The sequence below is a fragment of the Somniosus microcephalus genome, chromosome 3 (assembly GCF_052327205.1).
Source record: "Somniosus microcephalus isolate GS21.2 chromosome 3, FLI_Smic_1.0, whole genome shotgun sequence".
Taxonomy (NCBI): Eukaryota; Metazoa; Chordata; class Chondrichthyes; order Squaliformes; family Somniosidae; genus Somniosus; species Somniosus microcephalus.
In genome coordinates, this window is record NC_140989.1 from 269,397,473 (window position 1) to 269,423,124 (window position 25,652).

The following is a 25,652-nucleotide window of genomic DNA, read 5'->3' on the forward strand; positions in this document are numbered from 1 at the left end:
AAAAGCTACTAATGGAGTAATGTTACCCACATGGTTGATGACCACGGGCCCTGTGTTGTTGCGCAGACATGTGAGAGGCCACAAGACTGATCCACTGGTGGAGGAAGTACAACTCCTCCATGCTAATCCCCAGTATGCGCATATTCAATATCCGGATGGGCAAGAGGATATGGTCTCTATTAAAGATCTTGCACCTGCTGGAGCTCGAAAAGAGTTCGACTCTGAGAGTAGAGTTTTCAATCGTGGTATTGGACCTTCAGAGACACAAACCCTCAGTGTGGAAAATACTGATGATTCTGGGAATTCGAATGAACCGGAGTTAGTACTCCGGGAGGAGCCTCAGCAAGAGTTACGTCGTTCCCAGAGGATTATCAGACTTCCTGACGGACTGAATCTATAGCAGGGGGTGAATGTGATGAAATAACTCTGTGTTCTGGCATTTGTATTGTTGTTGTTGTACTTGTTAATGTCTGGAATGTTCCACCGGTGTAACCACTAATGCTCCTCCCTAGCCCCGCCCCTCTTCTGGAATGTTCTACCAAGGGCTGGGTCGGTGATGACTGTGTTAACTTGATGCCATGTTCTTAATAAAAGCCTTTAATTTTAAGCTTTAACCTCATGGATTCAGGCAGTTATTTGGCACATCACAGGTGACCGGAAGCTCGGGGTCCCCCTTACGGACTGAACGGAGGTGTTCCGTAAAACGGTCACCCAATCTACGTTTGGTCTCCCCAATGTAGAGGAGACCACATCGTGAGCAGCGAATACAGTATAGTAAATTGCAAGAAGTACAAGTAAATCGCTGTTTCACCTGGAAGGAGTGTTTGGGGCCCTGGACAGTGGGAAGTGGGGAGGTATAAGGGCATGTCTTGCATCTCCTGTGCTTGCAGGGGAAGGTGCCGGGCGAAGGGGAAGGGGTGTTGGGGGCGATAGAGGAGTGGACTAGGGTGTCGCGGAGGGAGCGGTCCCAACGGAATGCTGAAAGGGGAGGAGAGGGGAAGATGCATTTGGTGGTAGGATAACGCTGGAGGTGGCGGAAATGGCAGCGGATGATCCGTTGACTGTGAAGGCTGGTGGGGTGAAAGGTGAGGACAAGGGGAACCCTATATGGTGGTTCCGGGAGGGAGGGGCGGGGTTTGGACGGGTGATTGATGTGAGGGGCGGGCTGGGGGTTGGTGCAGGGCTCTTGAAGCTGTGCATCTTTGGACGGACACGGCTCTTTTGGCTTGCGACAATGGCTGAACATGTCTTTGACATTGACGGTGCGATAATGGAGGGGGTGAGTGTTGAGTGGAGCCGGGCCCACACTGAGCTCGTTGCCGTCTGCTTTCGGGCCTATGCCATCAGGGCCTTAGAGTTGCGCCGACACCGCGGCTTTCGGGCCTTGATGTGACCGGCCGCTCTCGGTCAGATTGTTCTGGAGTCAAGTTCCCCGATTCCCTCTGCATCCTTAGTGTGGGTAGATTATAACAAAACCTTGCAGGAATTTTATTTAAAATAAAGTCCGACAGCTAGAAATAGTTTGCGAGGAATAAACCTGGTATTGACCAGACTGGCACAGATTTCAGTCTGGCCAGGAGGTGTTCGAGGTTTTGGTTCTTGCAGACCCGGGTGTGGAGACTATTGGCCGTGGATCGGGAAGCTCTGTCAATCTGTCCGACGGAGCCCAGATAAACTCTTCTATTTGCAATGTAATATTTATTTTATTGTCTCGCCTGTACTGTTTGGATTTCAGAGGCCTGGAGGTTTGCAATGTTGTTGCATGACTGGTGGATAAATCCTAAATCAGAAGATCACTATCTGTTGTTGTCCGCAGCTTGAGACATTATATGCATATTTAAAATTTCTACGTGGCCCATGGTATGCACCTAAGCAAGCCAAAACGCACAGGCCTTCCTAACGCAGTGCATATATTTATGCACGAGCGTTGTCCAAGGACTGTTAACAAAACCATGGTTGTGGGTAAAGTGTTTTTCATCTTGCAATACATCACTATGCACTAGATGGAATGTGGTTAGGGAAGAAGAGATTTAGTGATTGAAAGCATTCACACTAATTTGGTGAGTGGTTATTTTGGCCAAAATATGATTATTGATGAAATCAGTGTGAGGTATTGGTGACAGAGCATGATGCAAAACACAGGGATACTGCCAAGATGCCTCATGATGCCATCATTCACTCAGTGTCTATTAAAGACCTGTGCCACCTCTGGCAAGTGCATGTTTGCAACCTGTTGAAACACAGATAGCCAGTACATTTCATTGGCATAGAATATCTTGACAATGGGTGGAAGTCAGTGGTCTCTAACACATATCACATATATTGAGGCATCAGCCATGGTTCAGTTGGTAGCACTCTCGCCTCTAAGGCAGAAGGGTGTGGGTTCAAGTGCCCTCACCTTTACCTCTGAAGTCCCCTATGGATCTATCCTGCACCCCATCCCCTTCTTCATATGCATGCTACCCTTTGGCCGCATCATCCACAGACATGGGGTCAGCTTCCATGTGTACACAGATGACACCCAATGCTACCTATCCACCACCTCTCCACCCCTCTGCTGCCTCTGTGTTTTAAGCCTGCATGTCTGACATCCAGTCTTCGATGAGCTGCAGTTTCTTCCAGTTAAACATTGAGAAGACCAAAGCCATTGTCTTTGACCCCCTGCCATGAACTCTGTTTCCATTATCCTCTCCAGCCACTGTCTCTAGCTGAACCAGACTGTTAGCAATCTCGACATCCCATTCGACTCCAAGCAGACCTTCTGACTCCAAAATCTCCATTAGAAACCACCTATATCCACCTCCATAACATCACCTGCCTCTGCCCAGCCCCTATCTTAGCTCATCTGCAGCTGAAATCCTCATCCATTACTTTGTCAGCTCCAGACTCAAATATTCAGATGCCTTTCTTGCCAACCTCCCATCATCCACCCTCCATAAACTTCAGCTTGTCTAAAACACCACTGCCAGAATCCTATCCCACACCAAGTACAGCTCGCCCATCATCCCTATCCATGCTGACCTATGTTGATTCCTGGCCCCCCAGTACCTCTAATTTAGAATTCTCATCGTTATGTTTAAATTATTTGCCGGCCTTACCCCTCCCTATCTCTGTAATTGTGTTGTCTACAAGTTTCAAGATTCTGAAAGTGCCATTTTCTTTTTCCAGGGAGGACAGATTTTACGTGTATGCACAGCACTAAGTTGCCTTTTAGGAGTCAAGATAAAAATCAACAATATACGAGCAGGGAGAAGCACACCTGGGCTGCGGTAAGTGTACCACAAGCCTGTTATCAGTTTATGTGATTCCTTTCCTTTTCTCTCTTATCCCCTGCCCACTGATCCATATGACCTAATACCACATTGTGCAGTGCCTATATTCTTGCAACCATTGAGGAACTCCACTGACTATGAATGTCTGGTTATTATAAATCTGGATTTAGGCTGCGTTGTGAGTAGACAGCAGGCTTTGGGAAGCAGTAGAATGTACAGTTAGTAGAAATTACAGAACAAATGGAAGCCATTGAGTCAGTAGTAGTTCTTTAAGTAGAGCTGTTTACGGAAACCTAATTTCCCAGTATCCTTTTACATTTTCTCTTTTCAAATTCTTATACAGTTCCTTTTAAACTGTTATTTAATTGAGGTAGAGCTGATGACACCCAGCTCTACCTCACTACCACTTCTCTCAGCCCCTCCATGGTCTCTAAATTGTCAGACTGCTTGTCCGACATCCAGTTCTGGATGGGCAGAAATTTTTCTGGCTTTAAGTATCCTATGTGAAATGAGCTTGGATGGTTTGAAAGCAGTCCCCAATGGCTATGGACTCGCAACAGAAAACTGCCCTTATTTTGGCTATAATTTGCAGTCCCACTTAGGGCTACAGATGGCTGGTGTCAGAAATGGAAGAATATTAAATTGGTGCAAAAAGAGAGATATTCTTCTGTGATTGTGCCTGAGGCATATTATTGATGCAGAATGGAGGGAAGCTTTTTCTGCATCTAACTGTGGTGTCCTTGACCAGGGAGTGCTTGATGCAGACCCTGGGTGCTAAGTACCAATATACCTCATCTTAATAAGCACAAAAATTCACGTGCAAAAGCCTTAAAAACCTACTTTGTATAAATACTAAAAAAAGTTGTTTGATCTTAAGGCCGCAGCATCTGTCAGGACTCCAGATGGTTCGTGATTTATGTGATGGTCACCTTGAAGGAACAAAAGTCGGTTCCACAGAAATCTCCTTCTCTCCGGGTAAAATCAAAGGAGGAAACCACGTTGCAGATACAAAAACAGCTGGGTAAGCATAAGTACTGCTGCTGGGTTAACTTTTATTTCAGGGGAAAAAAGTAGGAGCCTAACTATATAGCAGAACTGGGTTAATCAATTGATTTTCCTTGTTTTCATTAATACAAGCATAGCTTAACACTGTTTACATTTGATGTGGAACTTCACATCTTGGCCCTCAGAAGAATGCCAACAAACACTGATAATTAGCAAAAAATAAAAGGTATTTTTTTAATACCCTAATTACCAAGGCTTCTGATAAATGTTGGCTGAAAAATATAATCTGAATGATGTAAGTAATTAACTCAGCCTGGAAATAGTGCTGCAGTTAAGAAACTACTGAGATTCTGATGCAGTAAAGTATTTTTTTTATTCATTCACGGGATGTGGGCGTCACTGACAAAGCCAGCATTTATTACCCATCCCTAATTGCCCTCGAGAAAGTGGTTGTGAGCCACCACCTTGAGCCGCTGCAGTCGGTGTGGTGAAGGTACTCCCATAGTGCTGTTAGGGAGGGAGCTCCAGGATTTTGACCCAGCAACGATGAAGGAACGGTGATATATTTCCAAATCGGGATGGTGTGTGACTTAGAAGGGAACTTGAAGGTGGTGGTGTTCCCATGCGTCTGCTGCCCTTGTCCTTCTAGGTGATAGAGGTCATGGGTTTGGGAGGTGCTGTTGAAGAAGCGTGTGGCGTGTAAACTTAGTTGAGCAACTGAAGATAGTAGGAAAGCCTGTGTCATGGCACTATGGAATCTGAAGATCTTGGTAAGGGGAGGCATTCAGATTTCACGGCTACTGGCAGTCTTCAAGTATCTCGCCATGGCTATTCTTGATTGTGTGAACTGAGATGCAACCTGACAGCACTCAGTTTTACCTTGGCAGGCATCACAGCTGAACCTGACTTTTGTCCGCGCCCAAATTGCCCACGCATGCAGTTTCCAGCAGGAGATATTTAGTAATTTTTATTTTGGGGGGGCGGGTGACCAAAAGCTTGGTCAAAGAGGTGGATTCTTAGGAGGATATTTACAAGTGGAGAGGGAAAAGATTTAGGGAGGGAATTCTAGAGCATTGGGCCTAGGTGGCTGAAAGCATGTACACCAGTGGTGGAGGAAGGGGGCGGGGTTACACAAGAGGTCACCGTTAGAGGAACGGAGACTTTGGGGCTATTGTAGGGCTGGAGGAGGTTACGGTGATGGGGTTGAGGCCATGAAGAGATTTAAACACTTAGATTAAAAAAAGTTAAATTGGAGATACAGTCCCCATCACTTAGATCTTCCACACCTATTGTAGGCAGCCGCCTATATCAGGCAAATGACACTAACCATTTGCCATTTCCACTGAAGTCAATTACAAAGGTGCTGCTGGCTATTTCGGCCAATTCAAAGAGCAATTAAGTACTGTTGACTATTTAACTACAGAGCAGAGTGCCTTAGTACTGCAGTGCTACGGTTTGGTTTTAATTGCCGTTCTGTCTGATACTTTTGAGAAGGGCACACCGTCAATTGCTTATAGCGGGAAAATCGCGTTAACACCAACGCATAGATTATAAGCAGTGGGGAATGTATTTGGGGATCGGGAGCCAATGTAGGTAAGTAAGGACATGGGCAATGAGTGAGTGCGACTTGGAATGATAGAATACGGCTAGCAGAGTTTTTGATAAGCTGAAGTTTATGGAGGGTGGAAGATGGGAGGCTGGCCAGGAGAGCATTGGCATAGTTGGTTCTGGAGGTAACAAAGGCATAATGAGGTTTTCAGCAGATGGGCTGTGGTAGGTGCAGAGAGGCATGTTATGGAAGTGGATGTAAGCAGTCTCTGTAATGGAGAGGATTATGGGTTCAAAAACTGAACTTGGGGGTCAAATAGGAGGCTGTGAAGTTGGGGCTGTCCAACATTGCCTCTGACCCTCCATTCACCATGACATTTCTGCAGCTACCGATCTGCTCAACCACACCCTCACCACTATCTTTGATGCCCTAGTCCCTACTAAAACAATTACCCTCTCTCACCCTAGCCATTCCCCCTGGTACGGCTCTCATCTTCGCTCCCTTAAGTCCAAGGGACGCAGACTCGAACGGATATGGTGGACAACTGCTTTAGCCATTCACCACCAGATCTGGCTGGACCACATAAAGCACTATTGGGCCCTGCTCTCGTCTGCCAAAATTGCTCACTATTCCAGAATCATTCTGGAATGCAAAGATAAATCCTGGCTCCTATTCTCTACTGCTAACCATCTTCTTAAACACCTCCTCTGTCTCATTCACCCTCACCTCTGATAACAAGTGTGAGGAGCTCATGGACTTCTTTGTCTCTAAGATTGAGACCATCTGTTCAGCTGCCTCTGCCATTTCCCTTCCTTCCCCTAGCCCACTGGGGCAAACTTCCTCTAAGGTTCCCCCCCTAATCATAGCCCTGAACTCGCATCTTTCTCCAGTTTCTCTCCGATCTCCCCTCATGACCACTCTGCGCTCATCTTGTCTATGAGACCCACCTCCTGCTCCGTCGAACCTATTCCCACCAAACTGCTGACCACCCAACTTTTTTTTCTGGCTCCCATGTTAGCTGATATTGTTAACGGTTCTCTCTCCTCAGGTACTGTCCCCCTCTCCCTCATCACCCCTCTCCTCAAAAAAAACAAACCTTGATCTCTCCATCCTTGCAAACTACCACCCAATCTCCAACCTCCCTCCTCTCCAAAGTCCTTGAACATGTTGTTGCCTCCCAAATCCGTGCTCATCTTTCCCGCAATTCCATGTTTGAATCCCTCCAATCAGGTTTCAGCCCTTGCCACAGTACCGAAACGACTCATCAAAGTCACAAATGACATCTTTGTGACTGTGACAAAGGTAAACTATCCCTCCTCGTCTTTCTTGACTTGTCTGCAGCCTTTGACGCGGTTGACCACTCCATCCTCCTCCAACACCTCTCTATCGTCGTCCAGCTGGGTGGGTCTGCACTCGCCTGGTTCCATTCTTATCTTTCTAATCGTAACCAGAACATCACCTGCAACAGCTTCTCTTCCCGCTCCCGCATCATTGCCTCTGGTGTCCCCCAAGGATCTATCCTTGGCCCCCTCCTATTTCTCATCTACATGTTTCCCCTTGGCGACATCATCCGAAAACACCGTCAGTTTCCACATGTACGCTGATGACACCCAGCTCTACCAAACTATTTCTTCTCTCGACCCTTCCACGCTGTCTAAGTTGTCAGACTGCTTGTCCAACATACAGTTCTGGATGAGCAAAAATTTTCTCCAATTGAATATTGGGAAAACCGAAGCCATTGTTTTCGGTCCCCGCCACAAACTCCATTCCCTAGCCACTGACTCCATCCCTCTCCCTAACATCTGTTTGAGGCTGAACCACGCTGTTCACAACCTTGGTGTCATATTTGACCCTGAAATGAGCTTCCGACCACATATCTGCAGCATAACAAAGACCGCCTACTTCCACCTCCGTAACATCGCCCGTCTCCGCCCCTGCCTCAGCTCATCCGCTGCTGAAACCCACATCCATGCCTTTGTTACCTCTAGACTTGATTATTCCAACGCACCCCTGGCTGGCCTCCCACATTCCACCCTACGTAAACTTGAGGTCATCCAAAACTCGGCTGCCCATGTCCTAACTCGGACCAAGTCCCATTTGCCCATCACCCCTGTGCTTGATGACCTACATTGGCTCCCGGTTAAGCAGCACCTCGATTTCAAAATTCTCATCCTTGTTTTCAAATCCCTCCATGGCCTCGCCCCTTCCTATCTCTCTAATCTCCTTCAGCCCCACAACCACCCCCCTTCCCCCCCACCCCCCGAGATATCTGCGCTCCTCTAATTCTGCCCTCTTGAGGATCCCCGATTATAATCGCTCAACCTTTGGTGGCTGTGCCTTCTGTTGCCTAGGCCCTAAGCTCTGGAATTCCGTGCCTAAACCTGTCCGCCTCGCCACCTCTCTTTCCTCCTTTAAGACGCTCTTTAATACCTACCTCTTTGACCAAACTTTTGGTCAGCTGCCCTAATTTACCCTTATGTGGATCAGTGTCAAATTTTTTTGTCTTAAAATACTCCTGTGCAGCACCTTGGGACGTTTTACTACGTTAAAGGCGCTATATAAATACGTCGTGTTGTTGTCAGGAGAAAATGGTCTGTTCTCTTCACTGGTGAGATGGAATAATCCCTCCTCGATAGCAACCCCATTGCTGCACATGCAAGGCCAAGGAGAGGCAATTTAGTCACCACTGAGGAAAAATGGCAAATGGGATTAGAGCAGGTAACAAACTGCAATCCATGTTGATGGTAGGAGAACACTGAAACTGCCAGACATGGAAACACCAGATGAGCTTGTTACAAAAGGACAAAAATTGGCGGTTACTCATTAGGAGCAGCTCATGATTTTTGAGATATATGATACAAAATGTTGACAAATTATGAAACTTACTCACTTTTAGATTCCAAGTCTTCTATACTCTTAATTCTTCTCGCTATTTCCTGTGCGGTATGCAAATATCAAAAGATATTTTGTTGACCCAAGCTTACTTTAATATTTTTTAAATTCAAATTTTAGAAATCACATCCTAAATTAATGTTAAAAAATGTAATTAATGAAAAGTCAGTTGAGCTTGATCCTGAGTGATATTGTGGACAGAGTGGGGCAAAAAATCTTGCTTGTGGACCGTTCCATATGGCAACATTAGAATATAATTACAAACATTGAAACAGCTTCTTGGATCTTCCTGAAATTTAGTCAGGGAGCTGGTAACTTGGGGGCCTTTATGCTAAATTATAATGGAAGCTAAACTGTTTAAAATTTAACTGAATATATTTTGCTATTTAGAATATTGTGTTGAAGCTGACATTGATTTGATGAAAGTTCCTCAATTTCCCAAAGTGACCCAGTGAGTGTATGTGAGTGTCGTTTTATATGCCGCACTATAAGAATCTGTCACTCGTCACCAGACTGTATTCCTGAAAAGGTTGTTGTCAGGTGAGCCTTTTCATCACAGAAAAGCTAACTTGTCTACCTACAGAGTGCCCGAGAAACTTGTGTGAACTGTCTAAATGTGCTGATTTTTTTTCAGAATATTTGTCATGCACACTTTGATATGCCACTAAGCTAGACAATGTTTTGTTGTACATTTTGTTTTCTAGGAGCATCTGTCTATTAATGCAGGTCTCTATTCCATGTGTACTCTTTGCTGCTTCTCCATCAGAACTGGTTATACGAGGAGGGACTAATGCTGAGATGGCTCCACAAATCGACTATACCTTACAAGTAAGAGCGAGTATGGTGCTTGCGGATTTGTGAGGAAAATACTAGAGCTATATATATGTGTAGAAGAATGTATCTGCTCTTATCTTGCTTTCCTAGAGACAGTATTTTTGCCTTAATATGGTATTGGTTTACAAATGTAGAGTCTTGCTGGATTTTAATTCTTTTTGCTTGTATATTTATAGTTCAAAATAGCTGTTTCCATTTTACTTTGTTTGCTTTCTTTGAACCCTCTCTTTCACTGTAACCATATTGTTTTGGCAAAGAGGACAGTTGACCAATTCACGGGGATCTTTCAAGCTGTTCTTGAGCCTGACATTTGCAGCAGTAGGAATACCTGACTTCCCACTCTTAGCATATGTCTCCCGGCAGTATGATTGAGATCAGAGCCTTGTTTTACAGGGAAATGGACCTGTATCCTGCCATTTTTGCAGAACCATCCCCCTGCACTAATGATTCAGTTTCAATGTTCTGTGCCATGGTCTTTTGACTGAACAGTTTCTGCATAAGAAGTTTGCTTTTTAAAAAAAAAAACCCTCTTCCTTTTAATTAATATTGGCTGATTTAAGCAGATTGACTGGAAGATCAGTGAAAGCATTTAACATTTTTAAAATCATGGTTTCTGCTGTATCATGACCTATATTTCCATGCATCTATGTATTACCAAACTAATAGGTCTTGTTTGGTATTTTTTCAGGGTGTGTACATGTCTTTTATTTGGATGGGAAATTGTTCTGCATACAAAGCAGTGAAGTTAAATTAATCCTGTGATAAGTTTATTTTAAAATTGTGTAGAGTATTTGGCTAAATAGGATTTTTGTACATCAATCCTGTTACTTCACCCTAGTGTGAGTCAAGATTGTAAGTGTTGGAAGGCTATTTGATCTTGAAGGGCATCACAACTGAGCCCAATCTTAAAACAGCTGACCTCTGCACTGAAACTTTCTAGCAAGGACACTTGAATGAAGTTTAGCAAAGGTAACCTAACTTTTCCCCCTTCCTTCCAAACTCAGAAGAGTACAAGTAGGATTCATGTTCAGTCCCCACCTAGTGAATCTTGACTATATTATGGGTGTGGAGGCCACACACTTGCTCTCTTCATCCTTGAATCAGGATCTAAAATGAGTGGCAAATAATGACTCAAAATGAAAAATGTTCTAACTTCTGGTTCTGCAAACATTTGAATCTTAACTGCCAACTTTTAACACTGAAGACATGAGTTAGGCTCGTGTGGCAATCTCCTTTGTTCAGTCAGGTATGTGTTAATGGCAGCTGTAATAAAACATTTTTCTATTTGTCTGTTAAATTTTGACTCTTTAAAAATTTTGAATTAATCAGACTTTCTGTATTTCAGGTATTTAAACCAATTATTGAAAAATTTGGATTTCAGTTCAACTGTGATTTAAAAATGAGGTGGGTATAAAGGACTGGAATTTGAAAATTATGTAAGTGGGTGACTTGTACTTGAATAAGCAATTTGAATGACAGTCTTCACCATTGAAGGAAAAGTGCTGAGTTAATACCAACTGATGTTGATTTTTACCCAAGTCCTTTCACTACTGAACGTGGAAATGATCCTTGTTTTTTGAGATCACAGTCAGCTGTGAAATTCCTTGCTTGACCGGAAAGTTGTGTGAATAATAATTCTAAAAATATTACATTGTGAAAACAGCCCAATGTTTTATTTCTCTTGCGTAGCATTTAACATAAAATTGGTCCATAATTTGGCACAAAGTTGATTCTCGCTGAGTATGGTGTGGGAAATGGATGTGTCAGACTGATCTAATAAAAGGTGGAACTCTGCGATTGGGGACGAAGCACATTAGTGGAACAGAACAAAGGGGTCTGTACATCTGGTCTATGTTGTATCTGATCTGAGAGTACAAAAAGCTCCATTATCCACAATGAACTCCTTCGCCTTGATTGGGAAAAAATATTTTTTAAAACAACACAATTGTAAAGTGCTTCATTCCATGTGCAGCAGTAAAAGTTACCATGACTTATTTGTTTTAATATTTAGGAAAATGCATTTATGCTGTGGATCACCAAATAGTAAGCCCCAATCTTAGCTGTTTTTGGGCGACACAGGCCAGATTTTTCCTCTTCCCATTGTGTAAACTAACATGGAGGGAGTTGTAGTATACCCCATTAAAGTTAGCTCAAGTGTAACTATGTTACTCTCTGATTCTATGATATGGTGGTATTTTAGTCTCTGTGAGATAGGTACTTGTAAACAGTGGCAGAAAGCCAGTAAAATATATTGGATTAAACAACTTTCTTTTTATTGTAGGAAGCTTGCAAATAGTGGCCTAAGAATATTTGTTTATTTTACTTCCTTGTCCATCTACTATTGACTAAAAATTCTAAATTCTCAACTCCCTCTCTCGATCGCAAATAAGCTTATTTATATGGCGTGACCCACCTGTCTCCACATGAACTAAAATCAAAAGAGATGCAGGTGAAAATCTGCCTCTGTTTTACTGCTGTTTCCTGATAGGGAACCCCTTATTCCTCTCTGCCTAGGCAGTTTATTGTAAGTGTAGTGCCATCCAAACCCTTGTAAGCTTTTGTCTGTTTCATTGTTAGATTGACCAAAAGCAAGTATTAATTGACCAAAAGCTTGCTAATGCTGTGTAAGGCAGCTTATTTTATTATTTATTTTTATTCTCGAGGAGGGGTTTGAAGTTAAGTGAAGTAAATGAGTTTTGATTATAACTATTTTGTATGTTCATTTTTCTGTGTAAAAACAAAATTTAAAAAACACAGCTGAATTAATGAGGGCACATGAAAGACATGACATTTAATTCAGTTCACCAAGGGCTAATATCGTTACACCACTGGGTTATAGTACCATATGATTAGATATTGGGCAGCATAGGCACACTGCTGAATATAAGACGTGGAGTCCATTTGCAAGAGTGAGTCGGAGAGAAAATCTAAAGCAGACCTGAAATTTGTGATGTATATTACAGTTTTGAATGTAACCAGACCTGTTAACGTTGTGGAATACAGCTTTACCAAATTGGCTGTGTACTTCTTAGTTATTTCCAAGTTGGTCCATTTAGGAGTACCAAATGAGAGAACCGGCAGCTCTTCCTGTGACAATAAGGACAATATTAAGGAAGTAAGGACTTGAATTTATGTAGTGCCTTTCATGACCTCACGATGTCCCAAAGCGCTTTTCAGCCAATGAAGTACTTTTCAAGTGTATTTATTGTTGTAATGTAGGTACCACAGCAGCCAATTTGTACACAGCAAGGTCCCACAAACAGAAATGTGCTAATGATCAGAGAATTTTTTTTAGTGATGTTGGTTGTGGGATAAATATTGGTCAGGACACCGGGGAGAACTCCCCTGCTGAGATACGGCTGCACAACACTAGGCACCTTTTGATACCTTACTAAAGTGACCATTCTTCATGTATAAACCAAGATGGTGAACATTGATATGGTACTCAGCAGTAAAAGAGCATCACAAGCAAGCTGTGATTACTTCTCCAAACGCATGCATTTTCTAACAGGGTAGCGATCTGGAGCAGGGACCCTTGGTGATTTACCAATTTAGCCATTCTGTTTCACTTTGTACTTTCTTTACACTATGATGTAAATTCATTAATGTGTTTGAAATTGTTGGAGGTGAAGACTGCTGTGTTTGAGCCACTCGACTGTTGTGTTTTACAGAGGTTACTATCCAAAAGGTGGAGGTGAAGTGAGAGTAAATATGTCTCCAATAAAACAGCTTACTCCAATAAACATGACAGAAAGAGGAACAATTACAAAGATTCATGGGAGAGCCTTTGTTGCTGGAGTTCTGCCGTTTAAAGTAAGAAGCAAATCTTATGAACCTGTTTGGATGTCACATAATTGTAGCTTTTCTATTTTTCCTATTTGCAAACCTTGTTTTAATTGTTCATTAAGATGCTCTCAAGATTCCCTTTGACAAAATACATTTTTTTTGTGGTTTCTGTTTTAATGAGGGTATCAAATGGTTACAGGCAGGACAGAGAAAGTATAAGTGGAATGCAAGCCTGGGGTGTACAAGCCCTGGGCCAAAGTGAAATGTGCTGGTCAGTTTGTGTTATTGGGTATAGTATGTGACAGTTGTATCTGCTGCACCCGTGGCACTAATACACTGACTATTTAGAAATGGTTCCAATCAAGAAATTATTCTCCTGAAGATCAAAGTCAAATTTAGAGTGTAGCTTTAAGCTGGGATTGCACGTCACTTGCAGGAGTTTTTGAAGACCATTTTTTTACTTGTAGGGATGTATGTGGGTGATGCTAAGAAGGTGGTTGTGGGCTCCCTTTTTTAGCAATTGTTTGTACAATGGAGTGGCTCGCTAGGCCACTTTAGAGAGTATTAAGAGTCAGCCACATAGTGTAGGCTATCTCTTTAATCTCCAGCCCTACAACCCTCCGAGATAACTGCGCTCCGAGATTCCTCCAATTCTGCCCTTTTGAGCATCCCCGATTTTAATCGCTCCACTATTGGCAGCCATGCCTTCAGCTACCAAAGCCCTAAGCTCTGGAATTACCTCCCTGAACTTCTCTGCCTCTTTCTCCTCCTTTTAAGATGCTCCATAAAACTTACCTCTTTGACCAAGCTTTTGGTCATCTTCCCTAATATTCCCTTATGTGGCTCGGAGTCAGATTTTGTTTGATAACGCTCCCGTAAAGCGCCTTGGGATCTTTTGCTACGTTAAAGATGCTATATAATTACAAGTTGTAGTTGCAGTAGGCTATAGTCACTTGTAGCCAGACCAGGTGGGGTGGAAATTGTGAAGTTCCCATTTTTTGACAATCCGGCAGCTTTTTTGGTCATTTGTTCTAGCCCACAAATTACCAGATTTATTAAATTCAGTTTCACAATTTACCATGGTGGGATTTAAACTCTTAACCTCTGGGCTGCTAGAATTATTATCAAGTGCTAAATTCATTACGTACAACAGCAGTAAAAACATGATGATTTTGGCTTGGTGTGAAAGCCTGACAGATCTTAATTTACTACCCTTATTGCGTGTAACACAATTTTCACGAGTACTGCAAATTAGCAGAGGCGGCTAAAATGTTATTTTCTGAACATTGAAAAATAATTTGCTGCAACAATCCATTTGCCCTAAAAACAGTGAATCATGCTGCGATTGGGATGAACTAATGGTGGCTTTCTCTTTTATTAGCTTACAAATGAGATGGCAGCTGCAGCTGTTCGATGCATCAGAAAAGAAATGCGTGACATTTACGTAAATATCCAGTCTGTGCAGGAGCCTAAGGACAAGGCTTTTGGGAATGGAAATGGAATTATGTAAGAAGCAAAAATCTATCATTGTACTTGAATAAGAAGCCCTTTTATTCCAGTTTACTAAGATTTTAGAGCTGCCAGGTTTTAGTACAACATGAACCTCTTACTGGAGCTTTTAGTGTTTGATGTTTTTTCCGGCGGGTGTCACATGAACAACCGCAGTAGGTTTAACACCAATTAAGTGTTTTAAGGCTAGTGAAAGTCTCAGAAGCCACACTTGCCTTTTAAGTGCAAGTTCTTACTTGTGTCTGATACAGGATGCAGCCTCAGTGGAGTTGTGTTTATTGCAGACCCTCCTTTCTTAGTGGTGGAATTAGTTAAAAGGGCTTTCCACTCATGGCCCTGTGTAATTGTCAACCTTGCCCCATAACCTTGCTGCCAACTCCTGGTTTTTGTTTTCGGTTTCTGATATTTTTTGATTTTTGGGTGTTCTGGCAGCTTAATTATAGAAGAGTACCTGATCATATCCACAAGATCAAATAATGGAACTAGCTGCTTTTTGTGCTTTTAATACAATATTAAGGTAACAATAATATGATCAAAGTTGCTTATTGGTACTCCAGTATTTAATATTCAGTGCCCTGATCATGTTATTAATGACAAACACATTTTTAAATTGCTATACTAGTATTCAAGAAGTATGATTAATACGGTATTTTAATGAGCAGGTAGGATTAGAAAACCAGGAGCAGGGGTTGAGGCATCCCCGAACTTCCCAGGTCACTTTACCACCTGCTTCTCAAAATCACAGAGCACTATATTCATGCATTATGTGATGTCAGACACTGCACATGCGGGCATACAGACTTGCGCTGTGTTTACAATTGTAGCAGTTAGATTGTGGCACCAGAATCCTGGTATTACAGCAGTGATGCTTCGCCTTCAATCTGTGCTCAGTTTCAAACAGTGCTTTGATATTTATACTATTCAACCATTAGTAGCAAGCTGTGAAAATGTGTGGTTGTGAAGTGATGTAATTACATCTCTGACGACAAGTGGGGCGCACACCAGCCTTTCCCCTTGTTTTGTCCAAATTCAGAGTGCTCCATTAACAATAAATGTTAATTAAGATGAACTTTGCCAAATAGAATTTATTTTAAGAGGGCTGTGCCTTCCAGATGTGCATTCTCAGTTATTTCAATAGTAAATTCTGATACCAGCTTGACTCTTATCCTTGATATCATGTGTTTTTTGAAGTAGGTGGGCCCTGTCAAGTTCAATAAAAACTGTGCTGTTGAAGTGGTTTCTATGTGCTTGTCACAAGTGCTTATACTTAAAAGACTGATATTAAAGTGGATTATACAATGCATATCATTCTAAAATGAATATTTGAGAATTTTACCAATCGAGGGTTAGCTGTTTTTAACAGCAGCAGGCCTGCTGGCTTGGTGCTCCATTGGTGTGATAGGATATGAGTTTGCTGCTGCAATTGGTTCTACAGTTTCTGATTTCACTCATGTTGTCGGCATTAAAGTGAAGCACCCTTTCTACTTGCAGGTAGAATGAAACTCCAAAACCAGAGGTCTGACCCCTCTGCTGCCGGTTCCCCTCCTCCCTCACCTTGTCCCATGGCAAAATCAGAATCTTCAGAGAGCTGATTAATTGTGTTTCTGCCAACTGAGCTAAAAGATAAGGGACAGAGAATTACTTGGAGGAGATAAAAAGTAAATTAAAATAGAGCCAAGAGGCTTCAGGTCTCTGGCAAAGTCCTTCCATGCCTACTTGCAAGAAAGCTTGCTCTTTATCAAGGTTGGGAGACAATTCTGATCACAGTTTACAGCGAATTGAAACAGCTTTTATAAAATAGTTCTAATTTCTAATCCTAGTTTCTTTCTCCTTTCCAGTGTTTTTGCTGAAACATCTACAGGATGTATATTCGCAGGATCTGCCCTCGGTAAAAGAGGTAAGATTGTTTGCAGTGTTAAATGTAAAATTAGCAGGGAATAAATAGAAAATGGCTGTACCCAACTGTTCTTAATCTACAGCAACAACTTGCATTTATATAGCACCTTTAACATAGTAAGATGTCCCAAGGCACTTCACAGGAGCTGCTTCAGGCAAAATTTGACACCAAGTTTCTCGGGTAGTTTCAGCAATGGAGGCGATAAGGGATAGTGAGAGAATAATGTAACAGAACTAAGGGTGGAGCTATTAAGAGATAGTTGATGCTTGTTGGAATTGTGAAAGACATGAAACAACAGTGTTTCTGAAGAATTGAAAAAACAAATCCACAGTTTGTCAAAATCCTGAGACTAGACTGTTTCTGAAATACAGGAGTTGCTGCAGACAAAGTTGGAATCGAAGCTGCAGAGATGCTGATGAAGAACCTTCGACATGGTGGTTGCGTGGATCATTACTTGCAGGACCAGGTATAGGCTATCAGCAGATTATTTCAATGTGTTTAAAACCTAAATATGTTTTTGATGAGGATTCATTTCCCTCGGTTTAAAATTGATTTTGAAATGATTTCCTCCCTTCCCTTGCTCTGGTCTCACTGCTTCCACTTGGTGAGCTGAAGTTACTGCTGCACATTGCTAGTCCAATGCACAGCACCCCCTTTAATAAAATCACTCAAGTTTGCTGCAATAGTCTCATGCAGAATGTCTGAAATGAGTGCCAAGTGGAATTTCATATAGTTAAATGCAATTCCTCTCTCTCACTAGAACAAAGCAAAAAGCATCTGTTTTGGATTAGATGATTGTGTCATTATTTTTTTATTAGTATTGATGTGCAAAGTAACTGTTGCAAATTACCACAATACAAATTTTAAAGTACTGATGAATGACATTTTGGCTGGGCATGCAGGAGTGCTGCAGTAAAGTGACTTGGGCTTAAATCAACCTTTTTTTTAAGTGACTAGCGACATGCTTCCTCCTATATACGATTGTGTTCAGAACGAATTTTCTTCTTCTTGTTAGTCCTGCCTTTGAAAGTGTTTTCTGCCTTTTTTGAAACCACTGGCTTCAGCTGGGTAAATCTCAGTGGAGCACATCCCTCTCCATTAGCGGGAGCACAAAAGGCAGCACCTGGTGGTACAGCTGACCGCACAATGCTTCTCACCATCACAGCTGCCTGCAGATGTTTTTCAAATGGGAGGGGGGAGCAGAAGCTTTGCTACTGTCTATTTTAGCCCCTATCACCAGGTGGAAAATATAATCCATTGTGAAAATCAGCTCAAACAAGAAAATCTATTTTTAACTAATGTTTGAAAACAAAAAAAATTGTCATCTTGCATTTTTTAAAAATTCATTGATGGGATGTGGGCGTCGCTGGCTGGCTAGGCCTGCATTTAGTGCCCATCCCTAATTGCCCTTGAGAAGATGGTGGTGAGCCGCCGCCTTGAACTGCTGCAGTCCATATGGTGTAGGTACACCCACAATGCTGTTAGGAAGGGAGTTCCAGGATTTTGGCCCAGCGACAGTGAAGGAACGGCGATACAGGTCCAAGTCAGGATGGTGTGTGGCTTGGAGGGGAACTTGTAGGTGGTGATGTTCCCATGCGTCTGCTGCCCTTGTCCTTCTAAGTGGTAGAGGTCGCGGGTTTGGAAGGTGCTGTTGAAGGAGCTTTGGCGAGTTGCTGCAGTGCATCTTGTAGATGGTACACACTGCAGCCACAGTGCGCCGGTGGTGGAGAGTGAATGTTGAAGGTGGTGGATGGAGTGCCAATCAAGCAGGCTGCTTTATCCTGAATGGTGTCGAGCTTCTTGAGTGTTGTTGGAGCTGCACTCATCCAGGCAAGTGGAGAGTATTCCATCACACTCCTGACTTGTGCCTTGTAGATGGTGGAAAGGCTTTGGGGAGTCAGGAGGTGAGACACTCGCTGCAGAATTCCCAGCCTCTGGCCTGCTCTTGTAGCCACAGTATTTATATGGCTGGTCCAGTTCAGTTTCTGATCAATGGTAACCCCCAGGATGTTGAGAACACACAATTGTAAATACAAGCTCTGGATAGCTCTAATTGTCTGTGTAGAGGAGGAGGGAGATTTTGTGCTCATCGTGACTCCATGGCAAGTTTTGTCACTGGTAATTGAAAGTATTCTTTAACACTGACTATATTTTATTTAAAAAAATAATTGCATAGTTCTGTTCAACAGCATTGCTTTTGTCTCTGTTCCAGAAGGCACATTCCTTCTGTGTCTAGCCCCAAGTGGAAAACATAGGGAATTATCTCAGTGATTGTTGATATGTCGGTGTCACATAGCCATGAAACTTTTCAGTTGCATTTCTCTCTGGCTCAGGTCATCATATTCATGGCTCTAGCTAATGGTATCTCCAGAGTAAGAAGTGGGCCCTTGACCCTTCACACCCAGACTGCTATGCACTTTGCAGAAATGCTAACTAAGGTCAGTATTTTTATCATCTAATAAAATATTAGACAATGTTATTACTTTAAATCATTTTCTTTGATATATGGTTAGTTTTTGTGGGCTTAAGATGAGACATCATTGTTGGGGAATGGAACATTTTGTCACTTTGAGGCACATTGTCACCATCAAGCATTTCCAGGTCAAACTAAAGTATTAGATACAGAGTAATACAGTTTTTACACTAATCCTAAATCAATTTTAGGCCAAATACACCACAGATAGGTGGAGTAATGTCTGCTGTACTCTAACTCGACAACATGTCACAGCCCTAGCCCCTCAGAAGAACACCCCTGACAGCACCAGTGTGGAGTGTGACATTTCCACTTTTTAAATTTTTAATAGCTATTTTTCCCATGGCATCAAAGTCTTGCTTTTGGTGGGTGTCTGCCTTGCGCATGAGACCTCATACTCCAGACATTTAAACTCCAGATGTATCACTTGCAGAACAAAATAGTCTTTTTAAAAGAAAGAGGAGAAAAAATCCAGTCAATGACTTGGAGCCTAAAATAAGCTGTCTCTGTCCAATTTGCAACAAACGTTTAGCTTCAGACTGTTTACTTACAGCAATTAAACTTTGTGGCCTTAAAGGGGCATAAATCCACCTAAGAAGCAGAATGATGTATTGTGTGTTGCATACTTCTGTATAATACTCGCAAAATAGCATGTGACAACACATCAGAAAGGTACTTCTAGCTCTTGCAGATGTCACACTACAGGCATCACATTTTATTACAGATGCAAAATAATCATAAAATGCTGGGTGTTTGAGCTGTAGCCTAAAACTGGCAAGCACTTCCAATCTGCAGAGCTCCTTGACCAAATAAGAAGTATGACCTGAGCAACTTTTCTTAGACTTGGACCTTCCTCCACCTCACTTAGCAGAATAATGTATTGTACATTACATGGTGTAATACTTAATGCATTACTAAATAACATCTGTTTGCCTGTGAGCAGAAACAGATTCACCGTGCATGTGTTCACGTGAGAGAAACCCTGTATGTGAATGGTGTGCCTTGGACATGTTCATGCAACCCTTCTAGGGCAGGCTAATGCAGTAGTTGCTGACTGACCTTGGTAGTCAGGAAGCAGTGGTTACACAATGGAGTTGTAACTTGACTTTTGCATAAGTAAGTTTTACTGTAATTCTTGAACACTTTTCCAGAATATCCTAATTTAGCTCTTTTTATTGAATAACGTAAACATGGACCAAAATGATACCTTGAGCTTTGTTTCAAAACATTCTGAAGCTACATTCTGCATTAAATTTCACTGGGCCTGAATGCAACGATACAACATAGAATCAACGCCTCTTGTTATGTTACATGCAAGGTGATAAAACAATGGGTTGCATTTAACAAGGATTTGGTTACGTATTGCTCATTTTATATGTACTTATTTGTATTCTTTCAGGCTAAGTTTACAGTGAATAAAACTGACGATCAAGAGTCTGGATTGGAAAGTTATATCATCGAATGCGAAGGGATTGGAATGACAAATCCAAACTTCTGAGACCTGAAACTTTAAATGTACAAATCACACAAAAAGCTATGGAAACAGAAATTGCATATGTGGATTTATCTGTACTTTAGTTTGGAGATTCTTAATCATACTAATGGATTCCTGTGTGACCAAAAAAAAATACAAAAAATGTCAATGCATTAATACATGAGTGCTTGTTATGGGTATACTGACATGGAGCTGTAGAGATGTTAACTGGGCAATAGCCAAACAGTAACTTTAATAAAAGATGTTGAAACCAAAAGAGACTACAAATAAATTTTGGAAAGGGAGTTGAACACATTAGACTCTCTGGAGCGTTTATTCTATAGCTCCTATAGATTGGAGAATTGTCAGTGTATTCTGGGTCTTGTTTCACTGCTGATTCAGCATCAAGAATGTTATGATACAAAAGAACAGACTTTTTAAAAGAAGAAAAATCTGCCTATTGCTCAGATTCCAACAATTGCAGTCTATGCATGGCTTGACAGTAATACTGCAAATCCAAATGCGGTATAAAGATAAATATGTTTAAATAACATGATATTAAGTATGATTTCCTTTTACAATGAATTACATAGGAACAAAGAAACAGGAGTTTCAAGCCTATTCCACCATTTAATTAGATCATGGCTGATCTGTAACTCAACTCCATTTTGGCAGGAAAGTGGAGTTGATGTAGAAGTTCAGCCATGATTTTGAATGGCAGAGTAGGCTCAAGGGGCTGTATGGCCTACTCCTGCTCCTATTTCTTATGTTCTTACCCTCTTTTACTCCATATCTCTTGATACTCTTACCTAACAAAAATCTATTGATCTTGAAAATTTCATTGACCCAGCATCCACAGCTTTTTGGAGTAAACATTTTCAGATTTCCACTACCTCTGGGGGGGAAAAATGCTTCCTAATTTCACTCCTAACTGGCCTAGCTCTAATTTTAAGATTATGTCCTCAAGTTCTCGATTTCCCTTACCAGAGGAAATAGCTTCTCTGTATCTAGCCTACCTAATCCCATCATGTTAAACAAATCTAATGAGTTCTGAATGAGCTCTACTGTAGTGCCCCTGTCCACATGTACCACTGCCTATAACTGACCCTGATAACTGCACTAATGCTTCCTTTTTATATGCAGGTGACTTGGTCTTGGACTATTGTGAAAATTAGTTTTATAATTTGTAGCTCCAATGTCCATAAATGTATCTTGTAAACTAGGTGATGTGCTATGGGCAGAGCTGTAGCATAGACTATATAGGCCGCGATGATGAAGCCTCAGTGCTTCAGCTGTACTGTGTCCTGAAAGTTGAAAGAGCACAAACCTTCCTGCAGTCTAACTAATTCATCTCCTACTCCAATTGCATCACACAATGCATGTGACAGTTGAATGAATTTGGACAGTAACAGATATGACTGAATTCAAACTTAGTTTGAGGCTTGCATTTTGTTTTTAAAAGACACAACAATTCTGGATTTGCCTTCAAAAGCAGCCATCATTTCACACTTTGCATTAAATTTAATCTGCCATGATTCTTGCCTCATTTCATCAGTCTATGTCATCCTGTAGTATGCTACTAGCCTCCTCACTGTTTACTGCATTTCCAAGTTTTGTGTTGTCTGCAGACTTTGAAATTGTACCCCTCATACCCAAGTCCAGGTCATTAATGTACATCAAAAAGATCAGTGGTCCTAAATACTGAATCCTGGGCCACATCCCAGTATATTTCCCTCCGGTCTAAAAAAAAACAACCGTTCACCACTACTCTCTGCTTTCTGTCTCCTGAGCCATACTGACCAGGATGATAGGTTCCACAATAACAACTTGCATTTATATAATGCATTTAACATATAAATAATCTGAAGGTGCTTCACTGAGGTGTAATTAGACAAAAATAAACATCAAAGATATATTTGGGAGAGGTGGTTGAAGAGGTTTTTAATGAGGGTCTTAAAAGAGGAAGAGAGAGTTTGAGGGTTTTAGGGAATTCCAGAATGTGGAACCTAAGCTGCTGAACACACAACTGTCAACGGTGGGGCAAAGGGAGGGGGATGCACAAGTACAAGGACTGCAGCAGTTCAAAATAAGGCCCATTGCCATCTTCTCGGGGCAACTAAGGAAGGGCAATAAATGTGGCTTTGCCAGTATGTCCCATATACAAAAAACATTTTAAATCTCTCAACACTCCCAAACTTCATTGCTCCTATTCAAAATCCTGGGAGCATCTTTCCAACACTACCAAGCCACGTGACCCCCCAGCTCCCTATTACTGCTACAGCCTACCTACAACAACCTAGCAATCTTCCCCACCATCTTCACTAACCTGGGTTGTAAAAAAGAGAGCTGAGAGATAGAATTAATTAGTTAAACTAAGTTTTAATAGTAAACATGGCCACTGATTTACAGTTTCCACCCAAATATGCACAAAATATTTGAGTCCAAAAATATTATAGAATCAAAAAGTGATACAGCACAGAAGGAGGCCATTAGGCCCACCGTGTCTGCCGGCTCTTTGAAAGAGCTATCCAATTAGTGTCACTCTCCTGCCCTTCCCCCATAGCCCAGCAATGATTTCCTTTTCAAATATTTATCCAATTTCCTTTTGAAAGTTTTTGACCTGGAATTTGCGGTCAGAGGCAAAGCAAAGGTGTTCGCTACTGGCCCCAAAGTAAGCGTTGCATAAAAATCTTGCATTCTGTATGTCGAGATTTTTGGGTTTTCCAACGCGTAATTCAAATCAACGGAAGTTAATGGGGATGCCATAGTGTGAGCTGCTGTGATGGCAACAAGCTGTCTAAGCAGCCAATCAAAATGCAGAATTCTCACAGACAGCGAACCAGGAAGTGGGTAAGCTAAAATTCTAACTTTTAAAAAATGTTAGAGAAAGCAAAACAAAGATTGGGGCTCTCACATCGAGAAAAGACAAACCTGAAATAAATTTTTTTAAAGTTTCTTAATTAAAATTTTTATTACAATGGATAAATTTGACTGCACAAAATTAAAATTTGTTTTTCAGGACCATAACCTTTGTTTAGCAGTCAATGCGCTGTTAAAACCTCAGTTACACTTATCCAAAAGGTTCCAGCTTTTAATGGGGTATTTAACTGTGTAATTGCTGTGGAAAAGCTGAAGTTTTCATCAGTTTCCATGATTTGAGAGATTTCACTGATTGCCGGCTATGTGGCGGGGTTGGCGGAGCAAGGAATGACAGACCGCAACTTCAGGATGTTCGCACTAGGCTGCACATGTGCTAACTCTTTAACTTGTGGCCAGTTCGCTGTCATCAGGACCGCAAATTCTGGGCTGTTATTGAATCTGCTTATATCGCCCTTTTAGGTAGTACATTCAAGAGCATAACAACTTGCTGCAAAAACATTTTTTCCTCATGTCGCCTCTGGTTCTTTTGGCAATTACCTGTCTGGTTACTGACCCTTCTGCCACTGGGAACAGTTTCCCCTTATTTACTCAATCAAAACTTTTCAAGATTTTGAATACCTCTATCAAATTTCCTCTTAACCTTTTCTCTAAAGAGAACAACCCCAGTTTCTCTCACCTCTCCATGTAACTGAAATATTTCATCCCTGGTGCCATTCTAGTAAATCTCCTCTGCAGTCTCTCTACAGCTTTGACATCCTTCCTAAAGGGCAGAGAGGGGGAAGAATTTCTGAAGTGTGTTCAGGAGAACTTTTTTGATCGGTACGTTTCCGGCCCAATGAGGAAGGAGGCATTGCTGGATCTGATTCTGGGGAATGAGATGGGGCAAGTGTCAGTAGGGGAACATTTAGGGAACAGTGATCATAGTATCATAAGGTTTAGATTAGCTATGGAAAAGGACAAAGAGCAATCTAGAGTACTTAATTGGAGGAGGGCCAATTTCAGTGGGTTGAGAACGCATCTGGACGGGTAAATTGGAATCAAAGCTTGTTAGGCAAAACTGTAATCGAACAGGCTGCCTTTAAAGAGGTGATGGTTTGGGTACAGTTGAGGTACATTTCCACGAAGGGGAAAAGTAAGGCAGCCAAAGCCAGAGCTCCCTGGATGATGAAATAGATAGTAAGATGAAGCATAAAAAGGGGGTGTATGGCAAATATCAGGTTGAGAATACATGTGAGAAGCAGGCTGATCATAGAAAGTTTAGAGGGGAATTGTAAAAGGAAAGAAGAGGGGGAAAGAGAGAGTATGAGAATAGACTGGCAGCTAACATAAAAGGGAATCCAAAAGTCTTCTATAGGCATATAAATAGTAAATGGGTAGTAAGAGGAGGGGTGGGGCCGATTAGGGACCAAAAAGGAGACTTACACATGGAGGCAGAGGGAAGATGCTGCCAAAGTCATGGTGAAAGAGGAGGTAGTTGAGATACTGGATGGGCGACAAATTGATAAAGAGGAGGTACGAGAAAGGCTGGCTGTACTTAAAGTAGATAAGCCACCAGGAGCAGATGGGGTGCCTCTGAGGATGCTGAGGGAGGTAAAGATGGAAATTGCAGAGGTGCTGGCCATAATCTTCCAATCCTCCTTAGATATGGGGGTGGTGCCAGAGGACTGGAGAATTGAAAATCACAGAAATCACAGAAACCCCACAGTGCAGATAGAGGCCATTTCGGCCCATCGAGCCTGCACCAACACATATCCCACCCGATCCCTGTAACCCCTACACCAACACCAACACATATCCCACCCTATCCCCGTAACCCCACGTATTTAATCCCCCTAACACTAAGGGTCAATTTATCATAGCCAATCAACCTAACCCGCACATCGTTGGACTGTGGGAGGAAACCGGAGCACCCGGAGGAAACCCACGCAAACACGGGGAGAATGTGCAAACTCCACACAGACAGTCACCCGAGGCCGGATTTGAACCCGGGTCCCTGGCGCTGTGAGGCAACAGTGCTAACCACTATGCCACCGTGCTGAAAATGTTACACCTTTGTTCAAAAAAGGGTGTAAGGATAAACC

The 25,652-nt window shown here is 42.0% G+C and overlaps 2 protein-coding genes across 2 annotated transcripts in view; one reads left to right on the forward strand and one right to left on the reverse strand.

Moving 5' to 3' along the window:
• The window catches only part of dbt (dihydrolipoamide branched chain transacylase E2), a 97,651-nt gene that overhangs the window by 68,146 nt on the left and 3,853 nt on the right, over positions 1–25,652 (reverse strand). The window lies entirely within an intron of this gene.
• Positions 1,157–22,226, forward strand: rtca (RNA 3'-terminal phosphate cyclase). Its single transcript, XM_085982463.1, has 11 exons — positions 1,157–1,279; positions 3,169–3,269; positions 4,150–4,293; positions 9,423–9,546; positions 10,898–10,956; positions 13,224–13,365; positions 14,720–14,844; positions 16,686–16,744; positions 17,116–17,210; positions 19,078–19,182; positions 20,617–22,226. Exons 1-11 carry the CDS (start codon positions 1,235–1,237, stop codon positions 20,713–20,715), a joined length of 1,098 nt encoding a protein of 365 aa, XP_085838589.1. The 5' UTR covers positions 1,157–1,234; the 3' UTR covers positions 20,716–22,226.